The sequence below is a fragment of the Lissotriton vulgaris genome, chromosome 10 (assembly GCF_964263255.1).
Source record: "Lissotriton vulgaris chromosome 10, aLisVul1.2, whole genome shotgun sequence".
In the NCBI taxonomy this organism is placed as follows: Eukaryota; Metazoa; Chordata; class Amphibia; order Caudata; family Salamandridae; genus Lissotriton; species Lissotriton vulgaris.
In genome coordinates this window covers 675688014-675704590 of record NC_141698.1, presented here as the reverse complement: position 1 = coordinate 675704590, position 16577 = coordinate 675688014, and the positions used below count along the sequence as shown (strand labels likewise).

The window sequence follows — 16577 nt, the reverse complement described above, 5'->3', positions numbered from 1 at the left end:
GTTTTGAGTCATAGGGACTTGTTTTCTAACTTACACTTTCTGGGGTAGGGGACTGGTGAAAAAGCACAGAATGGTAGTCTATGTTCTCATTCTAGGACCAATTTCCTAGCAGCAGAGGCAAACCAGAGTGTACAGCCCAGTAGGACGTCCGTAAAATTCTTAATTTAGAAGCTTCAGACTCAGAACTGTGCCCCTAGGAACCCAAACATTCATAAGAACCAGAACAAAAAATGGGCCATTAACTTCAAACTTTCTTGCATAAAAATCACATATCACCTGCATAGGTGACAGCCAGAATGACTATGGATGTTATCAGAATGCCTGTAGATCTTTAAGAAAATAATCAATTTTTTTCTAATTTATTCTTAATGGTCTGCTTTGAAATAATTGTGGAGCAACCATTAAGGCACTAGGTACCAAGATATCGTACACCCAAAGCAGTACCCACGGGGATGAATTAGCAAGTAAAGTGTACAGCAAGATTTACGTTCCTGGGCCCTTGGCTTGAGGGAGTTCTGGTGGTTACAAGCCTGATACACTGGCTGAGTTTGCCCACCTACTCCCCCTGAAGAAATAGGAGATGACCAAAAAGTTAGACCAGTCATGGACAAACACTTGATCTCCAGCGACTGAACAAAAGCCAGTATGCATGTAGGAGGCCAGTATCGTGACAGAGATTTACATTTTCAAAGAAAGAGGTATGTATCATGTAATGTGCTCCAGTTCCATAGCGTTTTGATCAGCAGCACAAGAACATGAAGAAGTGGGAGACGGCCATACGGGTAACTGTTGAAACCAATACATGACTACAAAAGACATCTGCAGAATGCTTGCTAGAATAGGGATTAAAACAAAAAACTTACAATAATAAGTGAACTTACAATTATAAGTGAACTATACCTTTTCTAAGGCTTCTCTCACAACTCTTTCAGTATCCCTCTTGTGATCCGATTTCATACGTTCCTTGAAGTCATTAACTATTTTGGTGTATTTATCGTGGCACATGTTTTGACAAACTCCATCATTAGCAGTCTGGGTGCTTCGATGCAGCATCCTAGGAGAAGAGGCACTTAGCTTCTTGGTCTGTGTTGAGATTGAAACCTTTTCAACTGGCGGAGGAAGTTTGGGAATTTCTTGGCTGGAACTCACTGCTTCCGTTTCAGGTTCCGGCTCCTAATTGTTAATAGATGCATTAGTCAATTTGGAAGTACAAGTGTTATTCCTAATATAGAAATACAAAGGTAAAATATTTATGTAAAACTAAAGCTCAACAAATGTGATATTTTAAGCACTACTTCATGTGGATCAAAGAAATTTGCTAGCTATATGAATAGGGTCATTGTAGAGTGAACAAACAGAACTAGAAAGAAATGTCAGCATATTATATATATATATGTGTGTATGTGAGTGTGTATATTATATATATATATATATATATATACATACACATGTTGCACTATGGGTGCGATATATAGACAATGTTTTTGTTTTGTGTAAAGGTGACTGACAGTACCAATAACTTTATTACGTCTATCAATGATAATCAGATAAACCTTAAATTCACCTCGGTTATTAACAAATGTGAGGTTGAATTCCTTGATGTAAAAGTATTTGCACATGAGGGACATTTGGCAACCAAACTTCACAGAAACATGTGAATGATAATATTCCGTTTGGGGAGTTACTCAGACTTAAGAGAATCTGTAGTACTGATATGGACCTCACTAACTGCACTAATGAAGCCCTGGACAGATTCAGACGTAGGGGCTATAGGGAGTCTGTTTTGAAATTAGCTGTACAAAAAATGAAGGTTAGGAGTCGTGAGTCATTACTGGCTCCCACTGCCATCTCTCCTCCTAATGGTGTACCTGTAGATAGTGAACAGGCCCAGAGATTGATAACAGCCTACAGCAAACAGGCCAGGCAAATTAGGTCCATTGTCAAGCAAAGGTGGCCAATCCTTAAGACAGATTTGGTTTTAGCACCGAGGCTACCTGGCGGTCCCACTATAACATACCGAAAGGGACCTTCTCTTAGGACCCAAATTTGCCATGATTTTCCTGAACTGGGCAAGAAGAAAGACTGGTTGAAATCCCGGCCGGGATTTAAACGCTGCTCCACTTGCAGAGCATGTAAATTTGGAATAAACACCACCCAATACTCAACACCTTTTAGTCCAACCATGAATAACATAGTAGGGTCGTTCAATTCCAAGACGGAATTTGCAGTCTATGTCCTGACATGCACTGTGGTTCTAGATATGTGGGCAGCACTCGACTACAGGTGCATGTCAGGATTCTCCAGCATCTACGTGCCATCGTTAACAATGATGGCACGTACCCAGTGGCTAGGCATTTTAAGGCCATTCAAAATAGCAAATTTACAATGCCTTACCTACTATTTTATTGCCTCAGTTACCAAGCCTCGCAGGGGAGGTGATAGAGATAAGATTCTCAGGAGGCTGGAATCACATTTTATCTTAGAACTGGACAGTAAATTCCCTAATGGGCTGAATACCACTGATGATTTGTATGTGTTCCTTTAAATTTACGACATTCACTTTTTAATTAGGTAGGTTTAGTAGAGTGCTATGCCTTTCGTTTTTGTACAAAATACATTTTATTTCGAATCTCTTTGAGAAGTTTGCATCTCTATTACTTTAGTTTCATGGAGATAGGCTTTTCCCTTTAGGAATCCCGTTCTTTATTTAATGGGAATCACTTTTCCTTTATATTTTTGTCATGAGGACATAGACACAAACAGCGTGTACATTTGGTTTTCTTCCATCATTCAATACTTTCCATTTATTTATGCTAACGAACTACTTTCTGAGCAGTAAGCATTTCATTTGACCAATATTGCATTCATGCAGGTATTCCAAACTATACGGAATTATAATCGAATTTTATCAATGGGAATCTATTTATTTATATATTTATATATTTATTCCTTTGTCCATACAATATTGCGTATTTTGCACAAAAAGATCTGTATCCCCTTTTGGTATTTATACTAAAATCCAGACGTTTTCAAATCAAACTGTTTACATATTGCAATGTTTGCACATAATCTCTTGGCATTTTGCACAAATTTCTGTGGCACTTTTTGAGCGATTTTTTTGCACATTTCAACTATGTGCGTTATTTGCACATTTGATCGTTATGCGTTATTTGCACATGTAACAACCAGTATGGACGAACACAGTATTTAAAGTACAACTTTTTTGGTCAATGCATTCATGCTTTTATACATTTCTAATATACATTGTTTTAATTGTTTCCAATGTATATAAATTGCTCAGACTAATGTTTATATGGATTTAACTAATATCTGTTTTTATTCCATCTTTGCATTATGCATTTACTTGTGAAATTTAGAAATGTTTGGAAGACATACTCGACATGTTTTGTACTGAGTAGTATGTTCTCACTTTTTATTACCACGTGGTTAGATTGAAAAAAATGCCTCTGAAAAAAACTATGGAACGGTTACTATTTAAATGACACCGAGTACAACAAAATGGACACCAGACTTGAAAAAATAGAAAAGGACATACGGGAGAAAAAAGAAAGAAAGTTCAACAGAGACAGAATTGACTACGAGAGTGGCCAGGTGCTGACCTTTGCGAAAAAATATGACCACCTGCGAGCCAAAACTAATGATCCCAAAACTACTGCGACAGCAACGGTCAGTCCTCCACCAGATAATGATGAACAAGCAACACACAGTGGAATGTCAGGAAGCAATACTGAAACCGAAGTGGCTGGTCCTATAAGGAGCCCAGGCCTGCTGAGCCCAAAAGGCTTAATTTTAAAGGAGTTTGCTCTGATGGCACAGGGAAGAATGGAAGCCCAGAGCAAAGGCAACACCAACGCTCAAAGAGGACGTGGTCGAGGAGGGAGAGGCGTCGCAAAAACAGAATTCAACGCAACGGACAGAAGCAACATTTCAAGCCCGGTTGGATCAAGAACGAGGGGCCAACAGAAAGGAAAATGATGGAGACCATGACAATCATTAACCTATCCAAGTGAGAGCTGAGCGGAATCGAAAACGAGGTACTATCCCTAGGTCTTTCCTTCTGCCCGTCTTCCACATTTGACTATGCCCAAAGTAGAGTGGATCTTTTTCATTTAATCCGCAAATTAAGACTACGCAAATGGTTTAGCACTAAAGTTAACACTGATATGGGAAACAATGAAAAAGAGCCCAGTAACATTCTTGTAGAAGATCTTGAATTTTTAAGAACAATGTATGAAATGGGAGATAACTCCAATCCGATTCTTGATTTTATTAATGATGACACTGATATTAACCAGAGTGCATGTAGTGGGTTTAAACCCAAGTCTATTTTCCTCCTCAGATTGTTAATGGCTCAATTGATGTGTTTGAAAGAAGTGTTATCAGGGAGTTTGATAAATTATCCAGAAAAATCAAATATGGCAGAAAGAATCTTACAAAAGAACAATTGAAGCTATTGATAGGCTGAGTAAAGATAAGAGTATTATAATCAAGAAATCCGATAAGGGTGGGAATATAGTGATCATGCCACTCCAAATGTATATTGATGAAGGTCTCTCCCAACTTAGTGATAGACAGAAGTATGAAAGGAGTATGAAAAGAGCAATAGAGTGTCCTACAAAGCGAGCTGTAGCAAATATCAGGATCAATTATGTGAATGGAAAGACAGGGGTTTGATTGAAAAAGATGAATTCAACTTTCTCCAATGCAAGAATCCAAAATTGCCCGCCCTTTACTTTTTACCTATGGTGCACAAGTGTCTTACTAAACCCCCAGGCAGACCGATTGTGTCTTCCAGGGGGAGTTGCTGGGAGAACACTTCACGGTATGTCGATTTCTTCCTGCAACCACTTGTGCAAAATCTCCCTTCGTACTTAAAAGACTCGGGAGATTTCCTGAAAAGGATTGAGGACATAGAATGGGACGCCAGGGTGGCAACTTGTAACCCTTGACGTTAACAGCCTATACACCTGTATCCCACACCACCTGGGGATACAGGCGTGCAAACACTTCTTAGAAACCAGATCAATATCATACCTGATGCATACGGAAATGGTTTTGGACATGGCCCTATTGTGCCTTACCCACATTTTTTCATCTTTAATGGGGAGATTATCCATCAACTCCTTGGGACCGAGATGGGATCTTGCTTCGCTCCCAGCTTTGCTGGATTGTATTTAGGCTGGTGGGAGGAGCAGGTAGTCCGACAGTCCCAGGAGTTCAAATCTAAAGTCATCACATGGCTTAGATATATTGACGACATCTTCGTCATCTGGAATGAAACCCTCAACATCAATGAACTCAACCTTTCCTTTACCTGCCATTGTGACAGTCAAGAGGTTGACTTTCTTGACCTGAAGGTGAAGGTGGTCAACAATGCTCTCACCACAGTTCTTTTTAGGAAGGAGACTGCAGGCAACAGTCTCCTCCATGCCCGCAGCTGCCATCCCATGAACCTTGTCAATTCAATACCGGTGGGTGAATTCCTTCGAGCAAAACGCAACTGCTCTAATGAAGGAGATTACACCAAAGAGGTCAAGGTCATGACTGAAAGGTTCAAACTCAGGGGATACAGCGACAAATGCATAAGAACTGCTATTGCTAAAGTTAACACACTAGACAGGGGAAACCTCCTCAAAGAAAAGAACAAAGACACAGGTGATTCAGCAACCAGCACAACCAGATTCATCACCGACTACCATGGTCAAGCAAGAGAGGTTAGGAAAGCCTTTGACAAATACTGGAATGTCCTTAAATTGGACAAAGACCTTGATGCAGGAATCAGTTCCTATCCCCAGATCACCTTTAGAAGAGCCAAATCTCCGAAAGATATTCTTTGCACCACACTTATTGCAAACCGCAATAGTGCCGCTCGAGATTGGACTGAGACCCTGTGACTCTAATCATTGGAAATCGAGGAGTGCGTGGAGGAGTGAGTGGAGGTCCCTGCCCTATGTGGACCCTGTTGTTGCTGCCAGATAGACCGGAGTAGTGCGGCTGCAGAGGCGAGAGGCGCGGAGACCGGGACTGCGAGGACCAGCATTCCGGGAAACATCTACAGCTGGTTCCTATTCCCGGCCAAGCCGCGCCCCTCCCCCCCCAGTGCCACGCCCCCTGCTCACTGCTACATTACCTCTTGTGGCCCCCGCTTCGCGGGAGCCGCTTGAGATTGGACTGAGACCCTGTGACTCTAATCATTGGAAATCGAGGAGTGCGTGGAGGTCCCTGCCCTCTGTGGACCCTGTTGTTGCTGCCAGATAGACCGGAGTAGGGCGGCTGCAGAGGCGAGAGGCGCGGAGACCGGGACTGGGAGGACCAGCATTCCGGAAAACATCTACAGCTGGTTCCTCTTCCCGGCTGAGCCGCGCCCCCTCCCAGTGCCACGCCCCCTTATACATCAAAGTCTGACCTGCAAACGCGCATCACGGGACGCGCGCGGGTCGTAGCCCGGGGCGAAGCCCGGGCAAAGGGCGGGCTGTCTAAGGCCGTCAAAGGTCGATAAAGGCCGGGACGGGCAACCCCCTTAACATTTGATTCCTGGTAAGAGACCCATTTCCCTTTTACCATCCGTTGGAAATCAGTTACAGCGCAACGAACTACAAGACATTGTTTATTGTTCGCCGTTAAACTGTGTCCATATATTGAAGCGGTTATTCCTGCACAACCATTTCCTTAGACACTGGGAAATCAAGGAACATAACTGTCAATACATCAAAGGGGGCAGTAACAGGTACAATAGACCAATTTTTTAAACGGGTGACTATCGTCCTAGAAAAGGAAATTGCTGATACAGAAAAACGCTTATCCATGGATTTACTAACTGGTAAGCGCTCCTCTCTAGGACTGATTGGGAAAGCATGTTCACCCGATGTGATAGCCTTAGATCCCTCGAGTGTCACTGCCCCCCCCCCCCACCAATATTACTTCCCTCACCCTCCTTGGGGCCGTAAGGGATGAGGGAAATAATATGACCAACACCTATGATGTCACGTCTCCCTCTAATCTCCCAGTTAGCCCCAATCTATCGAGATTATCCAGCTCACCCAAACTCCCTGTTCCTTCCCCGGTAATTCTAGAACAAGTAGAAAATCAGTCAAAAAAAAGAAAGAGACGACCCTCTCTTCCATCTCCAAGTACGGCCATCACCTTGGACTCAACACCCCCACTCATACGGTCTCCCAAGTCTAATGACCCACCCACAATGGATAACATAACAGGGTTACCTTCTAATCAAAATCTGGAGACTGAATTTCTCTCAAAAATAGAGGTTATAGTGAAGTCACTTCTCCTTCCTTTCCTGGAGAGAACGAGACTAATAAGCACACATCTAGATAAGCTGGGTAAGCAAATAGAAGGGAACACCTTGGCTTTAACGAAATTGTCATCATCACAGCCAAAAAATTCTATGGCAAATTCTATTGCTCCCATTGTCCCACTACTAGAACAACCATCTACCAGCGGCGTACCCCCAAAACCTGGTACTTCACAGGGGAGAAAAGCATTAGCAAAATCTTCAAAAGAAACAACTAATAAAAAAAAAACCTAAGCCACCTGAAAATACCCAAGCAAAAAATGGAACTACAGAAACTGACAGGGGAAAAAAGGTTGTAGAGAAGAATCAAGCAGAAGCAAATCCCCCGTTAGTGAAGACTAATTCACCCATGAAAAATAGACCAGTTAGGGAGATGGGAGAACAGTTATTTCAGCGCCCAAAAAGACCAACACCTAGGATAGTGGATCTACCCCCGGAATCTGCCCCATATACAATCATTATGACCGGTGTTCCGGAATTAGCAGAGGGGGTTAGAGAGAACTACCACGCCCTAAAAAACAAAACTATCTACTGGCTGAAGCAAAATAGACCCCTTCCCGCACATGTAAACGGGGAAATTCTAACAGTAAGGCGTGCTGTCTGGGTGGGATCAAGACCAAAAGATAAGAGGGGGGACGTGATAATCATAAACTGCAAAGGACCATAGAGCAGTGAGGTGTATTGGTGACTGGTATGAGGCCATAGGGGGAGATAACAAATCCAAAACATAACCCAATGAAAAGATATCGCCCAGACTGGAGAGAAGCAGGTTATCGACCCCTTCAGAATTTTTTTTTCAACCTACCTCCTCAACCAGTATATTCACAGCCACAGTGGGGGGAATCAGAGCAACAACTACCAATCATTTCCAGAATTGAATATACCCACCTTCAATCCTTTTTCAACGCTGTTTGGGCTGGAGGAAGTAGACTGACTCGATAGAGAACAACCTTCCCGAGCAAAACATACTCTGGTAGAATCCATCAGCCTGCAGGGTGACACCACTCCTAAAGGTCCCGCAGAAAGATTCAAACCAGAAGGCGAAAATCAGTTGCCTCGACCGAATGCGTCCCCAGTGGGGGGGGGGGGGGACCTGGATCACTACAGAAATGCATCTGACGGGGTATAAAACGTATTTTTCCCCAGGGATCGCAGGCACCCATAGTAGGGCAAAGGGTGCTCTGATAACTTATATAGCGAATACCATACCAGGGCTAGAAATTACCGCACTCAGCTTACAACCCAATTATCAGATTTTGAGACTGTCCTTCCAGATAAAGCGGGTCCTTCTTTTAGTAAATATGTATGACAACTTAGAGGAAAGCGAGAGAGTACAAACACTCGGGGCTCTCCGTAAGGAACTCCTTACTTGGACAAAACAAAGACAAGGTCTAGAACCCCCAAGTATTGTGTGGGGTGGCGACTTTAATCACCACCCCTGTGAAAGGAATAACAGTAGCATCTGTGGTATGGGGCGCGAAACAGATGAGCAAATAACCCACTTTAGCCATTCAATGGTGGGAGAATTCTTAAATGAAACATTATCTAGTCTGGACTTGGTAATACTAAATGAAATAAAACCCCTAAGTGGGAAATTGGACCCTACCTATCTCGGAAGGGGTAGCGAATCAACAATTGATTACATCTTGACCACAGCGACCCTTGTAAATAAGACCAAGAATTTTAGAGTCATAATAAATACATTAAGCGTTCATGCCGCTTTAGCCTTTGACCTAATTATAGACCAGGGTCACCTATCAGCACAAACCCTAATGACCACCCTCGCCCAGAATAACATACACCTAAAAAAAACTAACGGTTACACTCTTGGATGGGCGAAGATAGACCCTGATGAATTAACAAATAAAGTAGTAACTGCGGCATACCCGGTAATACTGAAGTGTTTAGACACTGACGTAAAAGAAGAGGAAGTCCTAGTCCATTTTAAGATGATTTTGGAAAAGGTAAATGAATGCCTGACAATGAAGCAAAAAGGGAACATGGCAGGGAAAAAAGGATGGTTTAGCCACGACTGCTCAGTGGCCCATAAAACTTTAAAAAGAGCACTAACAAAATCTATTAGAGATCAAGAGGAGGTTAGGACCCTGAGAAAAGCATACAGCTTGGCATGTAAAGTGAGAAAAGAGGAATTAAAGAAAGCTTTATGGAACCAACTCCATGAGAGCTCACTAAGCAGAAATAGCAAACTATTCTGGAAGGTGGTGAAAGCACCATTTCTGTTGGACACAAAGGACCACCCAAAAGTAGAAGTCGCTATCGAGGGACCAACCTGGGTACACCATTTTTCAAAAATTTTTGGTAAACCTCCAGAAGTAATTTTAACAGAGGGTAACAATAGGGAAAATCAGGGCAATCCATTTCCAATTGCACTAGAAGTAGAACTCTATGAGGTAATAAACGCAGTTAAAGCGAGTAAAGGTGGCAAAGCCCCTGGCCCGGATGGGGTACCAGTTGATTTCTTCAAATTCAAATTAGATCTGTGGGCCCCAATTATAAAAAGGGTATTTGATGCTACAATGAAGTGTGGACTGCTTAAATCTTGGACCCAATCAATCCTGGTACCCATATTTAAGAAGGGAAACAGAGAGGAGGTGTCCTGTTATCGCCCGATCTCACTCCTGGATTCGCTGGGGAAAGTACTGGGCAGAGTGGTTCTCCAGCGCCTACAGGAGTGGGCGGACGATACCGGGACCCTCTCGGATATCCAGTTTGGTTTCCGAGAGGGCTTCGGGGCAACGGAACAAGCCCTGAACTTGGCCCTGATGATGGGAAAGTACGTGTCGGCCAAGCGGGAAAAGCTGTACATGGTATATGTCAACCTTTCTGCAGCTTTTGACTGCGTTTCTCATGCAAAACTGTGGTCAATTCTGATCAATATGGGAATAGATCCAGTTCTTGTAACCTTCCTTAGAGAACTATATTCCAACGCTTCCTCCAGGGTACATTTTGAAGTACAGGGTGAATTGTCAGAGCCCTTCACAGTGGAGTGCGGCGTCAGGCAGGGATGCGTGTTGGCCCCCTTTCTCTTCTCCCTTTACACTAATGTTCTTGAGGTAGAGATGTTGAGGGGGGGCCTGGATTTGCCCCGAGTGAAAGACCGCCTGGTGCCCGCGCTCCTATACGCAGACGATGCGGTGATATTAGCACGCACCCCACAAGAGCTACAAAAAGCACTGAACAGGTACGCAAAATTTATGGGCAATTTAGATCTCCACATAAATATTAAAAAAACATACGTTATGGTGGCAGGCCAAATAAAGAAACACGGAAGAGTATTTTCCTTGACAATGAAAAATTAGAACCAACCACCCAATACCCTTATCTGGGGATTATGATTGATGAGAAGCTCAACTGGAAAGCGGCCATAGAAGCCCGCAAACATCAACTTTTGCGATCTATAGCAGCACTTATAAAATTCGCCCAGAAATTAGAAAAAAAAAAAGGCCACCAGTTGAACTACTCCGCATCTATAAAGCAAAATGCCATTCCATCGCACTTTACGGGGCGGGCCTGTGGGGATATAAAAATACAAAAGCCCTGCAGGTAGCGGAGAATACCTTCTTGAGATTCGTTTTGGCGGTCCCAAAACGAGTATCCACTTTTGCCTGTCATGCAGAGCTGGGAATGCTCCACATTGAGGATCTGGCAAAGATCGAACCCATACTCCTCTGGCGCCGTATATGGACGTCAACAAAAAATACATTTACTAAAGAGATTGTGGCAGACTGTATGACATTGGACCATGTGGAAAAAATAGAATGGCTAAGATACGTAAAAAATCTTCTTACTGACTCAGGGATGGCTGAGTACTACAACAACCCTGAAACAATTGTTTAAATCCCGAAAAAAGAGTTAAAAATAAGGGCGTTGAGTCACATAGAAGAGCTACGTACCAGCCTAGAGATTAAGAAACCATCAGTGCAACACTCCTTGGCAGTTATGACCACATTAAAAATGGAACCTTATTTAACTTATGTCGAGTCACACTTTGAGCGGTTTTTACTGGCAAGATTTAGGCTGAACATTTTCCACAGGGTTGTAGCCTTTCCTAACAGAAACAGCTGGGAAGAGAGCTTAACGGTATGCCCGTGTGACGAAACATCTGAACAGTCAACAATTCACACAGTATGGTTTTGCAAATACTATTCCGCACATCGTAAGCTATGGTTAATTCCCCTGTTGAGAACTGTAGGCCTCAGAAAATGTCGTCCCGCCATGTTGTGGCTGCAATTTTTAAGCTCTGAACTAATATGTAAAACTGTGAGCACTTTTTTAAAATGTATTTTTGAACATAGAGTAAATCTTTAATATAGTAATGTGTGACTACTCGGACCAAAGAACAAGGGTACCCATCTTAAATGTAAATATATTGAATTTGTTTTACCTCTGTTGAAATGAATTTGAAATGCTGAAATTTAATGTGTAAACGCTTTTATGGTTTTTCATGTAAATTGAAACCGAATAAAGATTTACTTACTTATTGCAAAGAAAACTACAACTAATCCAGTGATGGGATTTTTTTGTATGTGGGAAATGTAAGGCCTGCAAACACAGTGGGAGGACTAAGATGATCAAACTGTCAAAAGATCTAGACGCCTTTAAAATTCGGATGCACACATCATGTCACACGGATCATGCTGTCTACGCCTTCACTTGTCCATGTAAATTGAACTACATCGGCAGCACCAAACTTCAAGTCAAAGACAGAGTATTGCAGCACATGAGGGTCATCACGAAAAGAGATTGGAGTTATCCTATAGGTAGACATTTTGAGTCCCATCACAAGAGCAATGCTAACCTTCTGTCTTTCTGTGTCCTGGCGTCGGTCCCCCTCATAGAAAGAGGTGGTGACAGACTTCAGGAATTACGCAGGCTTGAATCAAAACTCATCATTAAGTACCACACGATGCAACCAGAAGGACACAATTATGATGAGGAACTAAAAGTACATCTAGGGTAGCTGTCCCCACGTTTCATAATATTATTGTTGGATGTTATGTTGTGCCAGTTCAGCTCGCTACAATTTTTATGGTCTGTGAGATGTTCGTGTTTTTATTGTGTATATTCACTTATTTCACTTTCGCACACTAAGTCACCATGTTCTGATTTTTTTACTTTAATAGATCTCTGATGGGATGAACAATAGATTTCACTACACGGTCATCTGAGTTCACTTAACGTATGGCAGTTGAGCACGATTGAATTGGAGAACTGGTGTTTTTCTTCCACTGTTTCATGATGCCTGAGTTAGCACGCCGCTGTTTACCCACTGGGGCGACACTATGATCTTTTATGAACTTGGTATTTTTTGCCCACTTGGGCTTCATTGTGGCAGCATGCCTTTCATTTTCAACCCAGTGTTGACCTACACTGACCTCGCATGAAGTGTGTTCAGTAACTCGATAGAGTATCTATTTTGCGGCTGTGACAATTTATTTTCAGTCATACAGTGAAAGACAATGCCCACTCGGGCAAGAGATACTTTGTGGTTTAAACACTGTTCATTAAGTGTTCCATTCGTAAACAATGTTTGTTTATTTGGTTGCGCGAGATGCGCTTCATCTTTAAACTTTTTTCTGCCAGATCATTTCCAAGAGTGCACCACAGTTGCTTGTTAACGTGTTCATTATTTCTTTAAATGTTTATTTGACATACTTTAAATTTTTTAATTTATGAAGTGAATCGTGCAATGTAGCTCGATATGTTTGAAACCTGTGAGTCTGTTTACCATTTTCAACTGTCATGTGACTGTATTTAACTCACCTGTTCACTTACATTCACGCTCGTGAACAAGGGGAAACCTCCTCGAAACGCGTCGAGTGGAGCTATAATTAAAGCTCGTTAAACTGCAGAAGCTGGCCCGGACATTCCTTTTTTTTGTTACTTAAATCATTTCTTGGAAAAGCTTTTGATATATATATATATATATATATATTCACTGAAAAAAAACATAGGTTTCAGCCAAATTAGAGTTAGGAATTAGCATTTAAAAAACCTTAGAAATTCACTGAAAAAACCATAGGTTTCAGCCACGTTATGTCATCAGTGATGTCATCAGTGATGTCATTTGAGATGTCATCAGTGATGTCATGAGAGATGTCACTGACCATGTCATGAGTGATGTAATATGTGACGTCATCAGCAGTGGATTGCGGGCGCGCGAGTTATAGTTAGCAAAACTAACTATAACGAGGGAATTTTTATGGTTTTGAATGAGTGAAATGTCCAGCTAACAATAACATGTGTGAAACCTATGGTTTTTTTTCAGTGAATTTCTAAGGTTGTTTAAATGCTAATTCCTAACTATAACATGGCTGAAACCTATGGTTTTTTCAGTGAATTTCAAAGGTTTTGTAAATGATAATTTTTAAATGTATTGTTATTTTTTTTATACTGATTACTACATTGTTTTAAACTATTTAATTTTAGATATTTTATTTTATATATTTTTTAAATGTATATATATTTTATATAGCAGGCAATGATATCCTATGGAAGGAAATTCAAGTTACTGGTAAGTACGGTTAAAAAATACTTTTCAGGCTCAGCAGTGGGCTCAAAGATGCAGCACTGAGGTCTCTCCTGATAACAGGTGAGTAAATCTGAATTCGTAGTTCGGCTGATTTTAAAGTTCCAGAACTCCACACTTAGAAGAATTTCCAAGTGAAACCAGTCAATGTTAGCCTATGGAAGGAAATTCAAGTTACTGTAAGTATGGTTAGAATTACTTATCAGGATCAGTAGTGGGCGGAAAAATGCAGCACTGAGGTCTCTCCTGATAACAGGTGAGTAAATCGGAATTCGTAGTTCGGCTGGTTTTAGAGGAATTTTTTTAAGTTCCAAAACTCCACACTTAGAAGAATTTCCAAGTGAAACCAGTCAATGTTACCCTATGGAAGGAAATACCCTTAGCAGGTAAGTAGTGTTATCGTTACATTTTCTTACTCAGTGGTGGATCCTGGATCCAGCACTGGTGCATCTCCTGTAAACAGTTGAAAGAATGTGTTTAATTCAAACAGGTGATTTTTTAGGAATATTTGTAGTTTGTGAAAATAGACAGAAACTTTTCTGGTGAAAACCAGACAATGGATTCCTATGAAAGGAAATACAAGTTACTGGTAAGTATGATTAGAATTACTTTTCAGGGTCAGTGCTGGGCTAAACGATGCAGCATTGGGTTATCTCCTGATAACAGGTGAGTAAATCGGAATTCGTTGTTCGGATGATTTTAGGTGAATATTTTAAATTTACAAAACTCCACACTTAAAAGAATTTCCAAGTGAAACCAGTCAATGTTAGCCTGTGGAAGGAAAGGAATATGCTACTTACCAGTATGCATCTGTTCTTGGCATAGAGGGCTGCAGAGTGGTACATTATGAATAGATCGCCATCTGGTGTTGGGCTCGGATGATTGCACTTTGTTTTTCTCTTGGAGAGTCTTTTGTATGTTGGTGACTCCTCCCTTAGTTGGTAGTGCGCATGGGCATCGGCTCCATCCTTAGATTGTTTTGCCATAGTAGGGTTAGATGGAGTAGTATAGTAGAATACAGATAAGAGTGCCCATGTAAGTGTATCTAAATAAGATAATGTTGGAACAGACACAGGTTTCCGGGGAGGCTGGGAGGGCATGTACCACTCTGCAGCCCTCTATGCCAAGAACAGATGCATACTGGTAAGTAGCATATTCCGTTCGAGGCATATGGGCTGCAGATGGTACATTATGAATAGACTATACAGCAGTTCTCTCCCTAGCGGTGGTCGCCCGTGTCTGTTGCAACTGTCTGAAACAATGTTTTTAATACTGCTTGTCCCACTCTAGCTTGTTGTGTTGCGTGCACATCAACACAATAGTGTTTTGTGAAAGTGTGCGGTGTAACCCAGGTAGCCGCTTTGCATATGTCATCTAGTGGAATGTTTCCCAGAAATGCCATAGATGCTCCTAGTTTACGTGTAGAGTAAGCTCTAGGAGGAACAGTTAATGTTCTCTTTGCCTTTAAGTAGCATATTTGAATGCATTTTACAATCCATCTGGCAATGCCCGCTTTGGAGATGGGATTGCCTTTATGTGTGGGAGAAAACGCAACAAATAGCTGTTTTGTCTTTCTGAAAGTTTGTGTTCTCTCAATATAGTACAATATGGCCCTCCTAACATCCAGTGTATGTAGGGCTCTTTCCGCTACTGTTTGTGGTTTTGGAAAGAAAACCGGTAATTCCACTGACTGATTGATGTGGAATGCTGAGATAACCTTTGGTAAGAATTTTGGGTTTGTTCTAAGAACCACTTTATTTTGGTGTAGCTGCATAAATGGTTCTTGAATGGTAAAAGCCTGCAGTTCACTTACTCTTCTAAGTGACGTGATAGCTATGAGGAAGGCCACCTTCCATGTGAGGAATTGTATTTCATACCTATGCATAGGTTCAAAGGGTGGCCCCATTAGTCTGGTAAGCACTATGTTGAGATTCCAGACTGGGGAAGGTGGTCTTCTTGGTGGAATGACTCTTTTGAGTCCTTCCATGAAAGCTTTAATTGCTGGTACTTTAAACAGTGACAGGTGTTGCCTGTTTTGTAGGTACGCCGCTATGGCTGCTAGATGAACCCTAATAGAGGTATATGCTAGATTACATTGCTGTAAGTGTAATAAATAGCAAATGATTTGTTTAGTGGATGCGTCCAGAGGGTTGATGTGCTTACTGTTACAGTGTATAGCAAACCTCTTCCATTTTGCTGCATAGCATGCTCTGGTGGTAGGACGTCTTGCCTGTTTAATGATTTCCATGCATTCTGGTGGTAAATCTAAATACCCAAACTCTATGACCTCAGGAGCCAGATCGCTAGGTTCAGTTGTTTGGGATCTGGGTGCATTATTTCTCCATGGTTCTGTGTAAGATGCATGGGTAATAACCTTAGCTTTTGATGTGGTACTTGTGAGAGTTGTAGCAGCGTGGTGAACCACGGCTGTCTTGCCCACGTGGGTGCCACTAGTATCATTGTCATTGAGTGTTGCTGCAGTTTCCTCACCAGTAATGGAATTAGTGGTAGAGGAGGGAACGCGTAAGCAAATTTGTTGGACCAATTTATCCACAGTGCATTGCCCTGGGACCTTTGGTGTGGGTACCTGGATGCGAATTGTTTGCATTTTGCGTTCTGATGATTTGCAAACAGATCTATCTCTGGTTGCCCCCATTTTTGGAAGAATGGCTGTAGTATTTGGTCGTGCAGTTCCCA

At 41.8% G+C, this 16577-nt stretch overlaps 1 protein-coding gene across 3 annotated transcripts in view; it reads right to left on the bottom strand.

Moving 5' to 3' along the window:
- Positions 1-16577, bottom strand: part of ZMYND11 (zinc finger MYND-type containing 11) — a 685469-nt gene that overhangs the window by 129135 nt on the left and 539757 nt on the right. For all 3 annotated transcript variants that reach the window (XM_086941507.1, XM_086941508.1, XM_086941509.1), the window contains exon 15: positions 901-1173. In XM_086941507.1, the coding sequence (XP_086797633.1) occupies positions 901-1173 (273 nt within the window). The remainder of the gene's footprint in view (positions 1-900; positions 1174-16577) is intronic.